We start from the raw sequence: 18,895 nt of genomic DNA, 5'->3' as shown, positions 1-18,895 counted from the left end.
GCATTAGGGATGAATAGCCCTGCATCGCCTAGAGGCATCCCTAAAGAACAAGATGGAGGCAAATCACTAGCACACTACAGAGGAAGTCTGAGCTGCCAAACTATTTTGTGAAAAGAGCACTTCATGTTAGGGCAGATCAACCCACACTTTTCACACGTCCTATCACTTAAACAAAAGCTGGAAGTAATAAAAAGCCATTCAGGATGCTGCCTGGAACAAACTCCTTCCATTGTTTTCTGACACTCAAAATAGAAGGCAGCATATTTTGCTCTGTTTGGTACGTGCCATTCACTAAAAAGGGCTGCAGGTCAAAATGATCAAACTGAGTTGCCAAATTTAGGTTCCCAATTCTACACAGTCCCGTAAATGAAGTCAGCCTGATTTTCAAAGCTTTTGAGCTCTTAAACCACCTACCAACTATGCATGGAGTTGCATGCCCTTTAAAAATGTGGGCTTTTATTGACAAATATAGTCACCTGCCTTAGAAAACTGTGATCACAAGAAATACATGTGTAAATGAAGAGTCATATATATAGTATTTTAAAAGGAACAACCATTTTAAAACAGTAAATAAAAATATCCCCCCCAAAGCTTTATTTTATTTCTAAGTAAGCAGGGTTAAGAATGCCAAGGTTTGGTTCTCCTAAAAGGCACTGCAGCCATTTCCTGTTTCATCAAATCATAATTAACATGGCAGGCCAGCTGCACTTTATCAGAATTGTTTCATCAACAAGCAACAACCTTTGAAGAGCATGGCCTTTTGTTTTCAACAGCAAATGCAAAACGGCTCTAGTTATCATTTTTTACCCTTAATGAACACAGCTGTAATTTATATGCAAATTATCAGTTAAACTATCTTAGATCTACAGTGTTCAAAATGCAGCTCAGGAAACGCACACAGTTCTTCAGGGTCCACTTGTAATGATAGCAAGGTCAGCAGGTCTGACCAGAGCTCCCCTGCTTCATTTCAGACAGGGTCATGGTCATGGGAGCAACATACTGTGCCTAATGCATACAAGGCACAGGAAGGCAAAGGTATGGCCACAATCCTCCTCTGTACTTCACAGGAGCCAGGAAGGGAAACCTAGAAAACCTAATCCTCTGTAGGGCTACAAGACAACCAGAGCCAGCCTTAATGGTGCCCCGAGATAATTGTATTTTGGCATTTCCCCCCTGCCCAGGGCTGATGCCGCCCCCCCCTCCACTGTCAGCAGTGCTGCTGCAGGCAGGCAGGGGCACAGGGCACAGTCCAGCGACAAAGCAGAGTGGCATGGTGTGCCAGGCAGGAAGCTGGAGGTGGGAGGTGAGCTGGGCTGAGCACCCCTCCTCCTGCCTGGGGTGAGGCAGGAAAGACCATTGCTGTGACCATTGCACCACATCGCCCAGTCCTCGGGCCGGCTCTACAGACAACTGCAGGGCACATTGAATCCTGAAGTTTGGTTTACGGTATGATCCCTTCAGAAGTTTGTATGGAGATCAAGTGCAGGTGGGAAAGCCTCAGGTAGACCTAATATCTCTGTAACCTAATCAGCATCTCACTCCAAAGGGAAACTAGTTCTAACCCTTCCAACTCCTCAGGCAGCTATCTTCAAGCTGTTTTTCAACTCGTATTTTCTCTCTCAATCACAGCATTTGGGCGCAAGATAAAATATTAAAAGGGAACAAGGAACAAAGCATATGGGTTGGAGGATCCCAGGTATGCTACTTTCAGCCCATGTTCAACTTGCTGATGTCAGCAAAGGTACCAAACCCTAAATATAACCTTAAAGTTCACCCAGCTCTGATACTGCCACACTGAGTTGCAGCACTACAACAATCATGCACTGCATTGGCATCTTTCATTATTTGGCAGGGCTGCTTCACCAGACAAGTTCAGGACCTTTTCTTGAATCAACTCTTTAAGGCGGAGTCCCACTACCTTACAGAAGGGTTGTCTAAGTGGCATCATGCGAGGGGTTAATTGTGGCCAGCAGGAGTTGTCAATGCACTTGCTGGAGTTACTTCTCTGGTGCAGCTCTGGAAACCAGGGGTGAACACAGGTATCACTAACCTCCCCCTTATCCCACTGCCTGCCACCAGATTTGGGAGCCTTGGTCACTAATGGCAACTTAAGTGGATGGCAGAGAAAAGTGGGGATGAGGTAGGCAGTGGGAGCATTCACCCCCTGGTTCTAGAGCCATGCCACCAAGTCGCTAGCCCACAGCCGGAGGTAGGTCGTCCTGTGTGGAAACCTTGTTAAAAAAAAAAAAAAGAGAGAACTCTAGTGCTGGCTTGTCTGTATGAGTGAGGATGCCATTCCCCCATACTTTAAAAAGTTTATAGTTTTTTACCCCCTGTGTTAAAAGTTTTTGATATGCAAAGCCATCACTGACCGTCCTTTTCGAGCAGTGGGAGTACAAGTGACCCTTACTAATCTGCACAATCTATCAATGGCAGCCTAAAATCATCACAAGTCTTTCACACTCCTCTCAGCAAAGATTTATTAGCAGTGGCTTATAACAAAGCCTCACATTACAACAGCATCACTTGTGTGACAAAGTATACGCCTAGACATTTGTTTTTACTCGTATTTACTCCTCTTCAGAGCAAGTCGCATGTGTTAAGTAAACAGACAAAGCATGCTATTCTGTGCATTTTCCATTCGCCGGCTCTACCCATCAACAAAATTCATTTATTCACAGCAATTCTCCCCCAGCTTTAGCGCAGATTGAAAGCTGCACTGTATTTACTAACTCGGCAATATTAGTGTGTAAATAAAAAAAAAAATGAGGACAGTAACATGGGTGTCCTTCTAAAGAGACAACAAGGAATTCTGCTGTCATGCATAATTTCAGGAATAAAGAGATTTTCCCAAGTACTGCATAGATGTCTGTTTTAAAAGGCAATGTCCCTTTTCCAAACTTGCCAATTATTCTTGCCACTGCATTCCTTTGTCAAGGCAGCATTACAGCTGCTTAATCTCAGCCACTTCAAGCTGCACCTGTGAATCAGACTGAGTTAATCACACTAACAGATGGCAGGGGCCAAACAGTCAGCTAAGAACTTATATCATTTTAAATAGCATCTAATGTTTCACAGCTTCAGAACAGAGGCAGTTATATACAGCAGTATCTAACTAGTACAGTTGAAATAACACTGGTAGTTAATCATCTGAATGAATACTTCAGCTACGTAGAATATATGCCAACCAAGAACTAATTACAAGCAGTCTGAAGAATGAATGTAGCACTCAACTATTACACTTTCTAGGTATATGACACCTGCAATCTAATGACCATTACATTTCATATTAGTTTACCGCGTGCCTTATATCACTGGACTCTATAAAGTAGAAGCAATGACACACTACCAGTAATCCACAGGGATTTGATCATTTTACCATGAAACCAATAAGTAACTAATACATGCTTTACCGTTTTCTTTCTAGTGATTTCTCCAATTAGACCCTATTAATATTTCTATAAATAGTCTAAAGGGAATGAAGTTTAATGTCCATATAGGTTTAGGACTCTTAACTTGCTTTCACCTTAATTAACTACCATAAATATACGAGTTTTGCTTTGGATTGCTAATCAGCCAAAGTGCATTCTTTAGGACCAAATCCTGAAGTCCTTAGTAGGCAGAAGTCTTATTGTCTCCCATTGTCTACAGTCTCCAATGGGATTTTTTTTTAACTGAGTAACAACTGCAGGATTTGACTAATTAAAGCTCAGTTAAAAACAAAAAAAGTTCCAAACCACCATTAACTAACTCATTTTCAATCTGATTTTTTTTCTTTAATAGATGTCAAAACAGATGCAGAAGCAGGAAGTTAGACAGATGACAGGTTTTTAACCCATATCACAAAAAGGACTTAAGTGGAGAAAGAAATAAAACTACTGAAAAGCTAAATAAGCCAGACAGAACAGACTAGTAAACTGGGTAGAAAAGTATCAGTTTATTAATTTATTTTTGCATGTCAGAGTCATGAAACAGAGAAAGTGGTAGAAAAGTTATTGTTATTTGATGTCACATGCATAGAACAGCCAAGAAGCAAAAGTAGCAATGCAAAGAGTTAGAAGGTATTTTGTATATGTATCCCGCCAGTCATCTCCAGCAGTGTCCTGTTACTTACTCCTCTGGTTGTTGTCATTCACAAAGTCCTCAGAGGCATCATTGTCATCTTCATCATCCCCAGATGATAGAGCATCTGCACAAAGATGAATACATCTTTTAATGCATTTTATAGGAATAAGCACCAGTTTTCTAGATTTTAGACCACTAAACAGGGTCCATTTTGATTAGATTTGACAAAATCTAATAAAAGGGGTTAATGAATCTGAACTGTTATAGGGGTTTCAAAGCCAGTTTGCTAATTTCAGAAAAAATCTATTTCCCTCTTGCTCCAATTCTTCTCTTAACAGGTCCAATCAAATATAATGGTCTCACAGGATAACAACACAGCACCATGCAAAGCTATCAGTACCAATGGGTGCATAGTTCTAGGAGACATTTATAGATCTCCCAATATGAAAAATCTGAATATACACAAAAAATGGGCTTTTTTATCATCTCACTGTATATTTCTATATTTCTATTTAGATATAAAATACATGATTAGATCTTCAGCTGGTGTAAAGCATTTGCAAATTTACTCTGATTCAGAATCTGCTCTGAAGGGGAAACATGAATCTTAACACTATGAAAGGCAAGTTATGACAGAGTATCATTTTATGCAGCACTTTCCATACTCAAAAATGCTACCACGTGCAAGACATTGCTACTGCTTGCATTTAGCTCACTTACCTGTGACATTTACAATGAAGTACAGAGAATCACTTTCTAAGGTCCTAACAGCTGTACAAGAGTAGAGGCCCGAATCTTTTGGTGTAGTATCTTTAATTTGCAAATATTCCCCAATAATCATTGTTCTATTGTCAGGCCCCAATGGGACCCCATCTTTAGTCCAACTGATCATGATGGCATCTTTCAACTGACAGCGCAACTCAAGTGGTTCTCCCGGAAGTGTTGAATATACATCTGGCTGAGAGATTTGGTATTTGGTTGGAGGCTCTGCAAAGGTGGAAGGAAGGAGGAAACAGAAGGAAGAGAAAAGAAAGGAGAGAATTTCCAACAAAAGTCAGTGAAGGCCCCTTTTATCCATAGAAATCATTTAAAAAAATCTATATTCCATTACCAGATTCTCCCAGCAACCTGCCTCATAAAACTGAAAACATGAAAATATGGAACAGATTTTATTTGCGAGACATTAACCACAAAGGTGGCCCGCACCAAAGCGGTACTGGCCCGTCCTCTTTTCACTGATGTAGCTATTTCCTTACCAAGAGGCACAGCACAGACAAATGCTTCCTACTACTAGGTGAAACAATCTAAGATAGACAGATGAATGTAATCAAGTCAGAGACACTGAAGATCTCAAAAAAATTGGGGGGCTCAAAGCTAATTTACCTTTCACATATGCAATTTAAATGAACAAATATTTTCTCCCATAAGAAATTAATTTGGAGGGAAGGGGGAAAATACAAAAATACACAGCAACCTAAACTGGATTAAATGGGTGTGTTATACTCAATATAAACACTTTACTTTTCTCTGGCCCTTTTGTACCTTTTTCAAAGCCTCCACTTTTGTATTCTGTGCTGCCAGCTCTCTGCTCCAACACACAGTCATTTCTTCCATTACATTTGTTCTCTCAACCTTTTATTTTATAGTCTCTAAGTAGAATATAAGCCCAGTAACACTGAGTGAAGCTATCAAGCTCAAGATGTACACAAGTTCAAAATGATGCAGTTCATCCATCAGTTTGCTTACTGGAAAAAGCCACTCAAGAATCTTAATAGCAACTTGCCTCAAACGAATTTGCTTTAAAAATGTAATTTCTCCATAGCTGCTATGGTCAAAAAGAGGAGAAACCCAAAAAGAAGTCTGTGAATCTCTCTTGGCTACCTCAGTGAGTTCTAGCACTTAGGACCGGTTCCTTTTGCAGCAACAAATGCAACAGAGTTTAAAAACCCACAAAGTCCTAGGCCCTCAGCAGCAGCAAGGAGGACTCGATATAGAGCTGGCCCCATAGAGATTCTTTCCTGGAGATGTCATGGTCTCCCATCCTTTTTTTATTTTTCCTTTCCCAAGAATGGAGTAGGAAGTAAAAGAAGCGACATAGCCTGAACAAATTTTCTTGAGTCCTGAGGCAGATGCCCTCATCCTCAAGACACGGCATTTTCCTTGTGTATCCAAGTCTTCTCTAGAAGAGGCTAATAGAAAATTTGAACTGGTCAATGATGGAGACTTGCTGCACTGCCAGTCTGCCAAAACACGCATTGGTAAAACAACCTGACACTGTCCTGCACTTAAATACCATACTATACCAGGCGTGGGCAAAATGCAGCCTGAAGGCCAGATGCGGCCCACCAGGCCATTTTATCTGGCCTGCGAGGCCCCTAAAAACTTTAGAAAATTAATATTAATCTGCCCTGGTCTGCCTGTCATGCGGCCCTCAATGGCTTGCCAAAACTCAATAAGCAGCCCTCTGCCCAAAATAATTGCCCACCCCTGTACTATACCAAAAGACTTAAAGCCTATGGGTCATGATTCTCCTCTCCCTTGCACATATTTTAGAGAGGCGTAAATCCATGGATTTCCACAGGGAGTTTGCCTGAACTAAGGACAAAAGGGTCTGCAGGATTTTCCTCCATGAAAGCAAGCCCAACATCCTTCACAACTTTTTCCGAGCACAAAATGTTCCTCACCACAACTTTGCCTCCACTTTTGGCACTCCCATAACAAGATTTTTGTAAAATAAAATGATGCTCAGTTTAGTATAGAGTTTTCTAGGCAAGACCTTTAAGATAGCATTTTTAGAAACATTAACACTTCATAAAATCATATAGTGCTATTCTGATTTCGAATGTGAAGTTGTTCTGTGTGCCAGATATTGTGGTTAAAAAAGCTCTTGATGGAGCACAAGTTATTTCTCCATATATTTTGTATCAATAAAGGGTTAATATAAGAAAATAAATAACACCACCTGTATCTAAAAGCCTCGTGCCCCTCCCCAAAAAATGTGTGACATTTAAAAATAAACAATATACCCATATATTTTAAAGGAGTTAAAGAGTTTGCTGTGAAGGCCCCACTGCACAGTACTAGCAGAAATAAATTTCTTTTACAGTTTATTCTGTGCCAACAATTCACAGAGGTCTTTAAAACTGACTTTACATAGATTTTTAAAATACCAGCATGGGTGAAGATAGCATTCTTCAAACTCCCTTCCCTTTATTAAATGGGGCTTTTACTTAATAGCCCCAAAAGCAAATGGACAGAAATTTCTGGATCCAGTAGATTGCTCATGCTGTGATCAAAGATGAACCATATTTGGAATCCATCCCTAGCTATGGTCCTTTTGAAATTACTAACATAAAATATAGATGGACTCTGTTAACACAAAAATAAAAGTCCAATTTTAACAACAGCTTTAAAAGGAAAATGACTAATAAACCAAAGAAATAACAGACTGCTCAAATATTGAGCTGGACCTCATGCATCTCTCATTAAGAATATCATCTCCAGAAAGATAACAGCGTGGAGGGTTGTCATGAAATAATGAAGTAATGTTTGGAAATAGTGAGTTATTTCAGGTAAGGCTTTGTGTTGCCAAACTAGAATATAGCAGCACTTAAGACTGTCACTTTTTATAACGTTTGCCTATAAACTTTTCCAATGTGAGTTTTGAAATAGTGCCCAAATACAAACAGAGAACAGGTGGGATATCGAAGCATTATCCTGTCCAAGAGTTTCACAGTGAAAGGTCTGCAAGTTTCAACTGGTAAAGGTTCCAGCCAACCTCTAAGCTACCTTACTTGACCAAATTAACCCCTCCCCAGCACTCAGCACCCAGTCAATGAACATTTTTACATTCAGATGAGATTGATGGCCAAGAAAATAGGGCCAAAAGTTGCACTCACACACTGTTGCCCAACCCTTCAGCTCATATTGTGGCTTTTCCCCAAATCCCACCTGATGCAAATTTGCAAGACAGACGAGGCTGCTCATATACCTGGTTTCTCCCATGCCTCTTTGATGGGATTTGCCTCAACTGTAGCCTTTTGTTTCTCTACATATAAGGGCTGCTTCAGAGTCCTAGATATTAGGGGTCGCAGATGGGGTTATGGGGGAGAGGCAGGGCCACAAACCATTACCTTCACACAGAACCAACCAAATTTGCAAATAGTGACATAGCAGCTATGCTCCTCTCCCCCGCTGGAGCAGCAAACCTTACTAACTCCCTCCTCCACAGCTCTGCATCTTTGAGGCCAAATTTGGTCTGTAACAGCAAGTTTGCTAATTGCCCGTTTACTGTAACCAGCTTGGCAAGGCAGACACGGTTATGTCAGTATTTCTCTCCTAGTCAGGGTCTTGCGTCAGACTTACCACTACCATATCAGGGCAGCTCCAGAGGTGCATTAAGCGATGTGACAAACATGTCTTTTTGCTTTAAAAAATGTGTGTGTTCAGTTCTGTTAACATTTTTAGTTCTTGAAAAAATTCCCTTCTCCTGTATGTTAGCACAAACCGTCTACCCTTAGTTACAACAGTATTTGATGCCAGAGATGAAAGCAATGTCTTCATCTAAGCATATTTATGATTTCAGAGGTGGAGGTACTGTACAACACTGCCTTGCAAAACTGGGCCTGTCAAGAGATAAACATTAAACAGACAGACTGGGGTTTCTCCTTCACCTCACTCAGTCTCTCAGCATGGTTTATGCCAGTGGCTCGCAACCTTTTTTGGCTCAACGCACCCCTCAGAAAATGCCAGCTCTTAGTTTTCATTCGTTGACATAGTCAAAATTTGGGTGGGATGAAATTAAAATAAGAGCCTGTGCTTAATTTAATTTAAGTGAAAAAGGAAACCTATCAGAGCTGCAACTCTTAATTATTTCCTATTTTTATGGCCATAAACCCCATCATGCCCACTTCTTCATCAGAAACTGATAAATATTTGTGTGCGAGAGGAAGTTCTGGCATAAGGCTATTTATATTAAAATTCGGCTACTAAAATTATGTAATTAATTTTAAAAAATTAAAATACTTAGCTATCCTACTGTTGCAAAGAACTCAGAAAAACAACAGGACAGAATGTGTTTAACACTATGTGAAATCTCTGGGTTTATCTTGTAAATCATGTTTACCCACCTACCAGTATTAACATTGCGCCGCACCCTTGAAAGGATCTCAAAGCACCCCAGGGTACCACAGCGAGCTATTCCACTGGCTTACACCATCCAAAACAGATAGTAAATAGAAACACTCTTTGCTTAAGAACCAAATAGCCGGACGTGAGGACTGTGAACATTTCTAAAGTTCTATTTTATATAACTGTAAGATGCTTAACTATATCCCTAAGTATGTTTCTATTTAAGGATACCATTTTTAAAAGATTAACATTTTTCTTAATTTATTAGCATTATTCTCAATTTGTGAAAATATTAATGAAAAGCTGCATATCTTAAGACTGTAGGCACATCAGATACTAAATTACAGAGCCAAATAGCTAATACCTAACCCCAACAAAGATATCCACAAGACTCGCACAAAACCATTTCCCCCAAAAGGCTTCTCTCTCTCCAAAGGCTTCATGAACAACCAAACAACTAGGCTACGTACACAATCAAAAAATCTGAGGCTGAACTGATTCAATCTTCCCGAGTTAATCTAAGCTGTGTAGATTGAACCAATAAGCAAGTGAACAGACATTCACTTTTGATTCTGGAAATGCAGCCACATGACTGCAGTGGCCCAGGCCAGAAGCTGGGGGGCGCCAGAGCACACCTCCCTGCTTGGCTGGAGCTGACCGCTTGGGCCAAGCATAGCCCACCTACCCCTGCGGGGGCGGGGGGGAGGGGGATGGGGCTGTAGGGCACCAACTGACAGCCACTATAGATAAAAGAGTTTGGGCGCCATGTCCTGCCCATCCACCCAGGAAAGTAACATTTACCAAGGTGACCACTGCTGTATCCACCAACCTGATGGACTGATTTCCAGCATGACCCACTGTATCCTGTCAAAACATGCCCTGTTATGGCTTAAAGTAGAAAATTATAGATCCAATAGGAACGGTCACAGTAGAAAAAGGGCATTTCCAATCATTGCTGCCATCTGATCAACATAACCCAGGGACCCTCCTGCACCTTAGACTTCAAACACAGGTCACAAAGAGTGAGCAGACCCCATGTAAAGAGAAGGAAGATTGGGCATATTCTATCCACTTACTTTCCCCAAAACTACCAGAATCCTTTCAGCTTTATCTACTGAACTTCAACCATCTACTCCTCATTTATATCCCAATCTTTTCCAAATGCCCAGTCAGGCATAACTAAGATGCCTCCTGCTGTTCTGATGCAATACTTCACATCTCAATCCCTTATAAGCATCGTCTGGGAACACAAACAACTCTCTGCTGTCAGGAGTGCCTCAGGAAAGTGCGAGCACCATTATTTTCTCTACAAATATCAAATCATCAGAAGAATTATCCTTTTTCTAAATGTTTGCCAAAGAAACAGCAACAAAGAGTGGAAACTGCACTTAACTACAATAATTACAGGCAGAAAAGCCTCACGGAGTCTAGTTCTCGCTCAATCTTTTATGGAGGCTGCTGCACAAAATTACATACGCTGCTGTATTTCAAAACACAGAAACTTTTACAAAGTGTTAGAAGGCAGACTCCCAAATATATTGAAGGATATTTTCCCCTGACATCTTCCTTAGTGCTACTATTCTTATTCTGAAAGGAAGTGGGTACTTCATCTGATGATTTATCAACAGATGAGGTAAGATGAAAACAGTAGGATGAGAAAAAAAATTATATATATTTTAAATTTATATATACATATACATATATATAGAGAAAGAGAGAGAGAGTGTATTATTGTGCCTTATAAGTCAAAATTTGCAGAAGATGCTAAATTATCCTATATCCTACACACCCAGAACCTAATGAGTACATCATTTACAGCAACAGCAAATAGTTACAGTATGGGCATACAGGACCATGTCATCTTCTATCACATACTACATATATTAACACAGTGGAAAAAAAATTAATCTCCTTCAGAAGAAATACTTGCCAATGTCATCATGGGAAAGGGAAAATATTACACTCCTGACTTGTTTTCCTAAGCATCAAAGAAATAATAATTCTGAGGGAATAGTAAAGAGTTCCATCAGTTGAAAGGAGGGAAACTTCACAAAAAATGAATCTATGCAACACTCTCTACCTCAAATAATACTGGCTGGAAAATTGTTATTAATAAAAAAGTGCTAATGCTGCATTTTCCTGTAGGTAAGTAACTACTCTCAGCAATATTGAATCTTGGCTAGAAATACCAGGATATGGATCATGCCTGGTAGAACAGAGCATTTAAACAACTAACTGCAGTTTTTGGAAATGATCTGATAACCAAGTACCCTTATTCATAATGTGTGAGAGTCATGCTTTTGGTCTCACTGGAGGAGGGAAAGAAAAATTTTTTTTAAAACTTTCCCCTGACCAAGGAAACAAAAAGAGCATGCATGGTGACTTCATAGCTCTTTGAAGTATATGGCTAGGGACAGAAGATAGACATAAACTGATTAAAGTTTTCAAAAACTAGTTTAAGATAAACCTGGTTGAATTGATTCAGGTCAAACTGATTTATGGAACTTCTGTCCCAGAGCCCTTCCTAGTTCAAGTTAAATCAGAGTCCTCCAGCATCCCAGCATGCTGTGTAGTCCTAGGCAGGGCTGGGCTGTCTGCTTGAGCAGAGTAGGGTTGGCCCTGCCTCTCCGTTCCCTAGCCGGAGCAGTGAGGGCTAGCTGACAGCCCCTGCTAGACTTTTCCCTGCTGAAGTAGAGAGGGCAGGGGGCATGGGCCAGCAGATTTAAGGAGAGGGAGGTGGATTAAATCCCCCTGCCTCCCCTCTTCCACCCACATGGAACACCAGCGCAGGTCTGCCCAGCTTCCCCCCTGCTCGCCACTCTAGCAGCAGGAGGCATGGCCAGAGCCCACCTGGGCAGCAGCCTCAAGCAAACAGGGGTGGGGGGAGAGAGAAGGCAGGGGGATTAACAGCAGCTGCCTGGGCTGTCTCCAGCCATGCCCCCTGCTGCATGAGAAGGGGGGGAGAGGAACCAGGCAGACCCCAGCTGGGGTCCCCATGCCAGTGGGAGAGAGGGAAGGTGAGGGATTTAATCCAGCTCCCTCCCCCACTTCACCTGAGCTGCTGCCCTGGACAATGTCTGGCCATGCCACCGCCCCCCCCTCAGGGACAAACCTGGCAAGGGCTGCTTCCCCCTTCCCCCTCCAGACACACCCTGGCTGGGGTCCCTGCAGGCCAGGATGGAGGGTTTAAACTCCTCCCCAAAGATACTCAGCAGCCTGCCAGGGCCAGGCCATGCCACCCCCCAGGTCAGCTTCCCTCCAGCCTTGCGGCTGCTGTGGAATGGAAGGGAGGCTCGCTATAGCACCCCCCACCCCAACTTCTAGCCTGAGCCACTGCAGGCACGTGGCTGCTTTTCTGGAATCAAAAGTGAACATCTGTTCACTTGCAAAGGTCACACAGGTTACACTAACCTGCAAAGATTGAATCAATTCAGGCTCAGGCTTTTTGAATGTCTGTATTTAGCATGGGCTATGCATAGGGGATGCACGCAGCACTGCACCCGCTCCTGTAGGCTTTGGAAGATGCAGGGTTGTGGAAGCAGCGTGGACCAGCAGGTCCTCGGACTGCATAGATCTTCTACCAAGAAATCCTACATACCAGGACTATTACGGGGACTGTTCTGATGGCTGAAAAGCATCTCTTTGGGTATATGAAGCCCTGCCTCCGGTCTAAAAGGTGAGAGATTCCAGTTCCCTGAATCACTGCACTGGTCTCCTATGAAAAAGCTTCCTTGTTCAGGTGTTTCACAAGGATCGAACATTTTACCCAGCATAATTTGTACAACTGTCTATTCCATCCTACTTCAGTAGAAACAGCCTTACTATAGGGTCACAGTTGCAGGCCTAGTGTTATACCTGCAAGACTGCACAATACATGCCAAAATGCTGAGTTTTTACATGCTCCTGGGGTTTGCTGTGCACTCAGTGTTTGTAGAAGGCATAGCAGGGGAAGACTTGGAGCATGCCAAATTCAGAATAAGAAGCAATAAGATTAGCAAGGCCACCTGCTGCTGCTGCTGGGATTGCCCTTCAGCGTTTCCCTCTCTATGGTTACAGCCATTTTTAAAGACTGTAGCACATGATGTTATGCTGCCTCACACCCTCATTCTTTTATGGGAAAGAGCCCCCAAAGGTGTTATCATACTATATGCAAGGCCACAAGGCAGCACTATTACCCCTTCTCAGAAAAAAAGGATTGAAAACCCATGCCAGGTGCCTCAAATTACATTGTTATGCAACCTTTAATTATATTGAAAAGATGGTGACCAACTACAGGACATTGGCAGGATTCAAACCCAAAACATTTAGCTCCCACGCACCGCCCCTGAGCACAGTCATTTTACTAGTTGGGCACAGTAGTAGGTTGTTAGCCTCCCTGCCAGCAACATACAGCTGGACACTGCTTTATGGATGTGGTAAATTTGTTTGTAATCCCATAAAATCTGAACAAAGTTTGAAGTTTATTACAGTACGGCCTTGTACACAATACAAAATGCAACAGTACAGTACAGCCTCATCCCTTTCTACAATCAGGAGTGCAACAATTTGTTTTAAATGAAACGCACGCATCTTGGGAAGAAAGGAAAAGATACGCAGAGCAGCCAAACTTCAATTCTTTATTGCTCCTACATGGAATGTTTTGTGCATGACCCATAAATGATTTAGCCACCTGCTCCTACATGTTCACTTGAGAAACACTGTGCAAGAGACATGACTGGGGGGAGCAGGGAAGGGGAGACAGGAAGGGTGGGTCTATTTGATTAAGCATCCAAAATATTATGAAACATCTCAACCAGCTGACAACACATTCCAAACTGCAGCTTCATTTTTGATCCTTCATTTCCAACTGAAAGACTGAGGAAGACACCTCCATCTCCCATTTCATAATATGTATATAAATGGAATTAAACCTTTCTTCCAGGCAGTAGTTGGAACCATCACTATGAAGAGACAATGGGGATAGTTTCCTATTTTATGATTAGACGTTGCATGATGTCATGTTAAGTGTTATCTCTGGTCCCACAAGGCCCCTACTCAGGTTCTCCGTTAACAAGACATTTGTGTGAGATCTTCCATTTACATGAGTATAGTAATACACTTATTTTTCACCAGTTCATCCAGACATCCTACTCTGCCTAGGCACTATTTTCTCTGCAAAATAATCTCTCTTCGATGCCTTAGGTGGGATTTACACAAATCACTAGAATTGGGTGCCAATAACTCCTTCAAAATCTTTTGAAAAATCTTACACTTAAAAAAAAACACGTTACTGTATTTCTCTACTTAAATGGATGGGATATCCTCTCATTTCAGTCTGCCCCAAATATTATGAACAGATCATCACGTTGAAAGTGCATTTAATTAATAACACTATTTCGTCTACCCAGTCCAAGGACTGACATACTTTTCAAAAACAGTGGGCTAAATACTGACCTAAATCCAACTCATTCGCTTGATTGACATTTCTCCAGATATCAGCGCTAAATATCAGCTGAAGCCTCTTCACCTGAGCCGTTTCTCCTTTTTAGTTAAAGATGGGTTGAGTCTTCCAAGTATTCGCTTTCCCAATACACAGGCTCCTAGCTAAGTTTAACCACTTTGGTTAATCATGACTAAAACCAAACAACTCTCCCACATTTATATATAACACTATTAGTATACATGCAATACTTAGGGCCCCATAGTGCCAAAAACTGTATTAACACACAGGAAGACATAGGCCCTGCTCTAGAGAACATAGAGCCATGTGCTATGTATGGTCAGACCCCTTCACCTATGCAAAGCCTAGCACAGTTTGCAGGACTAGGTCTGTGTAGCTCTCAAACGAGACCTAATTTTAGAGCAGTGAGGGTGACACAAAATGGATCCCAGGAGTAGGGAGGACCAGTAGAACAAGATCAGCATTTACCTAGGCTAGTTATCTGCACAACCTGATTGTCCAGAATCGTGCAAGAACCACAAGTGTTTCTTTAACATAAATAAATATCAACCATTTCTTATTCCAGCAACGTCTCCTAGAAGGCTGGCAATATAAATGGAAAGCTGCTCCAGTTTTTCTGAGCTGCTAATGTAAGAAGCTGCGTATATCACCTGCACATACAAAAGAAAGGTCTGTACTTCAGTGATGAGTGAAGATCATCAAATACTTGTACCTATGGGCACATTGGTGATCCAGAACCTAAGCAAGAAGATTTTTGCCTACTTTTTAACAGGACTGTGTTCAAGAGCTGCTCAAAATAAAAGCATAGATGTAAAAGGATTTCTCAAAACAATGCAAGTGGCCTCAAGGAGCATTAAAGTAGCATTAAGCACCATAAATTAAATTGCTTTCCGTTAATTAAGCATTGCATTGTGGACGCTGAATAAGAAAATCACAAACAAGCACAAGTCCCATATAAGCACAAGCTCCTTCTTTCTGCTGCCTTTCCACCAACCATATCTACTACTTCCACCAGCAAAACAGAAACTTCTGTCCACCATTTTATAGACAATATAACCAAATTGGTTTTCTCTGTATCACAAGAATTTACCATGTAAAATACTATAGCAGGGGTAGGCAACCCCTGGCATGGGTGCCAGAGTGTGGCATGCAAAGGCATTTTGCTTGGCACGTGCACCTTGGGGCGGATGGGAGGGAAGAGGCCAGGGCTGCGGTGCCACAAGGATTGGGCCCCTTGCAGCTCCCCTCCCATCCGCTCCTGGCACATCAACTTCTTACAAGCCGACCTTGCAGGTGTTTTTGGCACTGTCCTAAAATGTTGCCGACCCTTGTACTATAATGTATTTCACTACATACTGTGTCTTAGCAGTCGAGCAGAACCTGTTTCTTTGCCAAAAGTATTTTTCTCTGTTATACAAACATACTGACTTGCCATTGTAAAGTTTCTTATTGAATACTAAGCTAGATGGTGAGAAATCATTTAGCAGTCAGAACTGTAGTAAACCATTGGCTTTGGAAAAAGGAAAGAAAAGCATTAATAATTATATGGGGTTTCTGAACACATGTGATGAAGGAAATTAAAGCAGGTCAAATTTCAAGACTCCCAGGTTTTCAGGGCTTCCCTAAAGTTTACTAATGGATCTCAATAATCATTTAGAAAAGCAATTAAAATAAAGCGTGTATGTTGGCTGAAGGAAGAATCGCTGTAGTCAGTTAGTGTGTCCCACTCAGTGTACCCCTTGCAAACATCCCTTAATACATCTAACAGTCTGTGGGAGACACTACACAAAAAAGAGCCCATTCCTTTAAACACTTAGTCAATGAGAGTACTGTGATATTAGAAGCTATTCCCAGCAAAAACTAGGCCCTAAATTAAGACTTTATTTGCTAAAGGGGTTTAGGAGAAGCGTGGTTAAAATGCGAGTGATGTATTAACATTTTTCACAGTGAAATATTGACAGGATTCCCCCATTCTTAATGTTAGACAGCACATAATTTTGCAATTCTCACTTTCCCAATGAAGGCCCTAAGCTGCAAGCACTTAGGCTAAGTACGGACATTCAGAAAGCACCTGGTGGAAGCGCTCTATCACACTTTACTTAAAGCACTATAAATTAGAGCACGAGTAAACTGAGCAGACGTTAGATATTTGGTGGAAAGAGCTCCGACCCTGCCCTTACTGGCCATGGCCAGCAGCTCGGGGGAGCTCTCACATGACACCCACGAGGCTGCTGGAGTGGCCCCTCCCCATAGTCCTGCCCCCCAGCAAACTGGTGACTGTCAACAGCAGCTGGGGGGGCATGCCACATGCCCCCCCTCCCAATTGCTGGGTCAAGTCTTGGGGGCGGGGGTTGAGTTGGGTCCACGTGGCAGGGGGCTCCCTTTTCCCCAGCAGTTTCTGGTGTGGGGAAAAGCTGGGCTGGGCAGCCCCATGTCAAGAGGCTGGTGCACAGGGAAGGGAGCCCCCCTGCTGCACAGACCGAGCCTGGCCTCCCCCCAGGACCTGACCCAGCAAGCCTGCATGGCACAGGGGCTCCAATCCCCCACCCCCATCTCACCATACAGAAAGGAGACACAGCCCATTCTGACTCCATTTTGCAACAGCCTGGGAAGAAGGCTGGGCTGGTGCTCACCCAGAGCACACGAACACCGGCCGAGGCAGCTTGGCACTTGGCCGAGGTCGCATGCCAGGGGAATGCAACCTACCTTGACTCACAGTGGGATGTGGTACAGACGTTCAGTAAAGCACTTTAATTTGATACCACGTCCATTCAGGGTTAGCTTAAGAGTGGGATCTGCCATTTTTTAAGTGCTTTGCAAGCTGTGAACATCTGTTCTGTTACAGTTGTAAAACGCTTTCTGTATGCGCTTAACGTGCAATGAGGGTAATATCTGTACCTAACCGTCATGTAATATTAAATGCACAGAATAGTTCAATGGTATGGAAATATATTCCAACTGAAACAGAGTGGTGTTTTCAGGCAAGCTCAGCTCACTGGGTACGCATTTGACTGCCATGATGGGATGTGCTGGGTACCAAACATTTGAAACTTGGGTCTTTATTTATGCCTTGTCCACATTCGAAGTTTTAACTTCAGAGGAGTTTTAAAATAAAGCAATTAATGCAATTGATAAAAAGATCACATATGCACTATTAATTATTTTTAATTAACATATACTTTAAGTATTAGCACCAAAGCCCACTGAATAAGAATCTTTTCATGGACTTCAATAGGTTTAAGGTCACACCTACACTGATTTAGTTTAATGCAGTAAAAAAATCATAGTTGGCCAAGTAAACATACATTTTTCATATAAAACCAAACTGAAAGTCTCTACATGTAGGTTACATAAAGATTTTATAAGCTGATTTTAAAATAATCTCTTTCATTTAACCCATTCCAACTTTGAATATGGAGACAGTCTAACTTGCCTGAATTGGTGCTGCCTCTTTTGAACAGCTGATCTCACATAGTTAGGAAGATTTACAGCTTCCAAGGAAGATTCTCACAATTTAAAACTTGAAGACTTTCAAAAATTTTTAACTCTTAAAAATCTGTGATTCCCCAGGAGGAATTTTACTCTCCTAACAATACAGAAAATGTACAGTTAACAATCATCTTCACATCTCCATCTGTTTCCAAGCTAAATATTTATTTTAGGAAAATATTAATCTCTATGTTTATTTGCATAAAAGGAAGGTGATCAAACTATTCGTACTGCAGTTGGAAAGCTGGATATAGAAAGCTATTTGTTAAGGGCTACTTTATTATTTCTCTGCTAAAATAGCTTGTTGTCTTGTATATACTACAACCTGACATAGATACACCTGCGTAAATATTTTCACAGTAAATGTAAGCAGCAAATTTCAGTTTTCATGAGTTTGTTACTTGCCAGTAAAATGTTACTACAGGCTGAAATTTAGTTATAAAGTTTTCTGCCCAGGAGTAACTATTTTGAAAATTTTTAAAACTGTAAATAATTAGTTTTATTTTCTCTTTTAAGACATACAAGTAGTTAAAAAATAGAACTCAGCAAATTTGGGGAAAAAAGCCAGAAATTATATATAAACTAGATTGGGATTTAAAATGTGGCAAACCAACTATGAATGTGTAATTTCTTCTGATATTTTCACATAAGTTAAAGAGCAGATGTGTTAAAGTTATAATATCTCTTTATAGCTAATCTTTATAACAGTAATAATAATAATAATAATAAAACATGCACTTATTATATACACAGTTAACAACAGCCTGTAGA

The 18,895-nt window shown here is 41.4% G+C and overlaps 1 protein-coding gene across 8 annotated transcripts in view; it reads right to left on the bottom strand.

The window, feature by feature from the left end:
- The window catches only part of FGFR2 (fibroblast growth factor receptor 2), a 129,480-nt gene that overhangs the window by 75,454 nt on the left and 35,131 nt on the right, over window positions 1–18,895 (bottom strand). For 5 of the 8 annotated variants that reach the window (XM_059730070.1, XM_006266125.4, XM_006266127.4 and 2 more), the window contains exons 3-4: window positions 4,786–5,052; window positions 4,115–4,189 (exon numbers count right to left, since the gene is read on the bottom strand). The exons of the other annotated variants lie outside the window; for them this stretch is intronic. In XM_059730070.1, the coding sequence (XP_059586053.1) occupies window positions 4,115–4,189; window positions 4,786–5,052 (342 nt within the window). The remainder of the gene's footprint in view (window positions 1–4,114; window positions 4,190–4,785; window positions 5,053–18,895) is intronic. 8 annotated transcript variants of the gene reach the window in all.

The sequence above is a fragment of the Alligator mississippiensis genome, chromosome 6 (genome assembly GCF_030867095.1).
Source record: "Alligator mississippiensis isolate rAllMis1 chromosome 6, rAllMis1, whole genome shotgun sequence".
Classification (NCBI taxonomy): Eukaryota; Metazoa; Chordata; order Crocodylia; family Alligatoridae; genus Alligator; species Alligator mississippiensis.
Note: the sequence above shows the minus strand (reverse complement) of the source record. Positions and strands in the feature narration are given on the sequence as shown.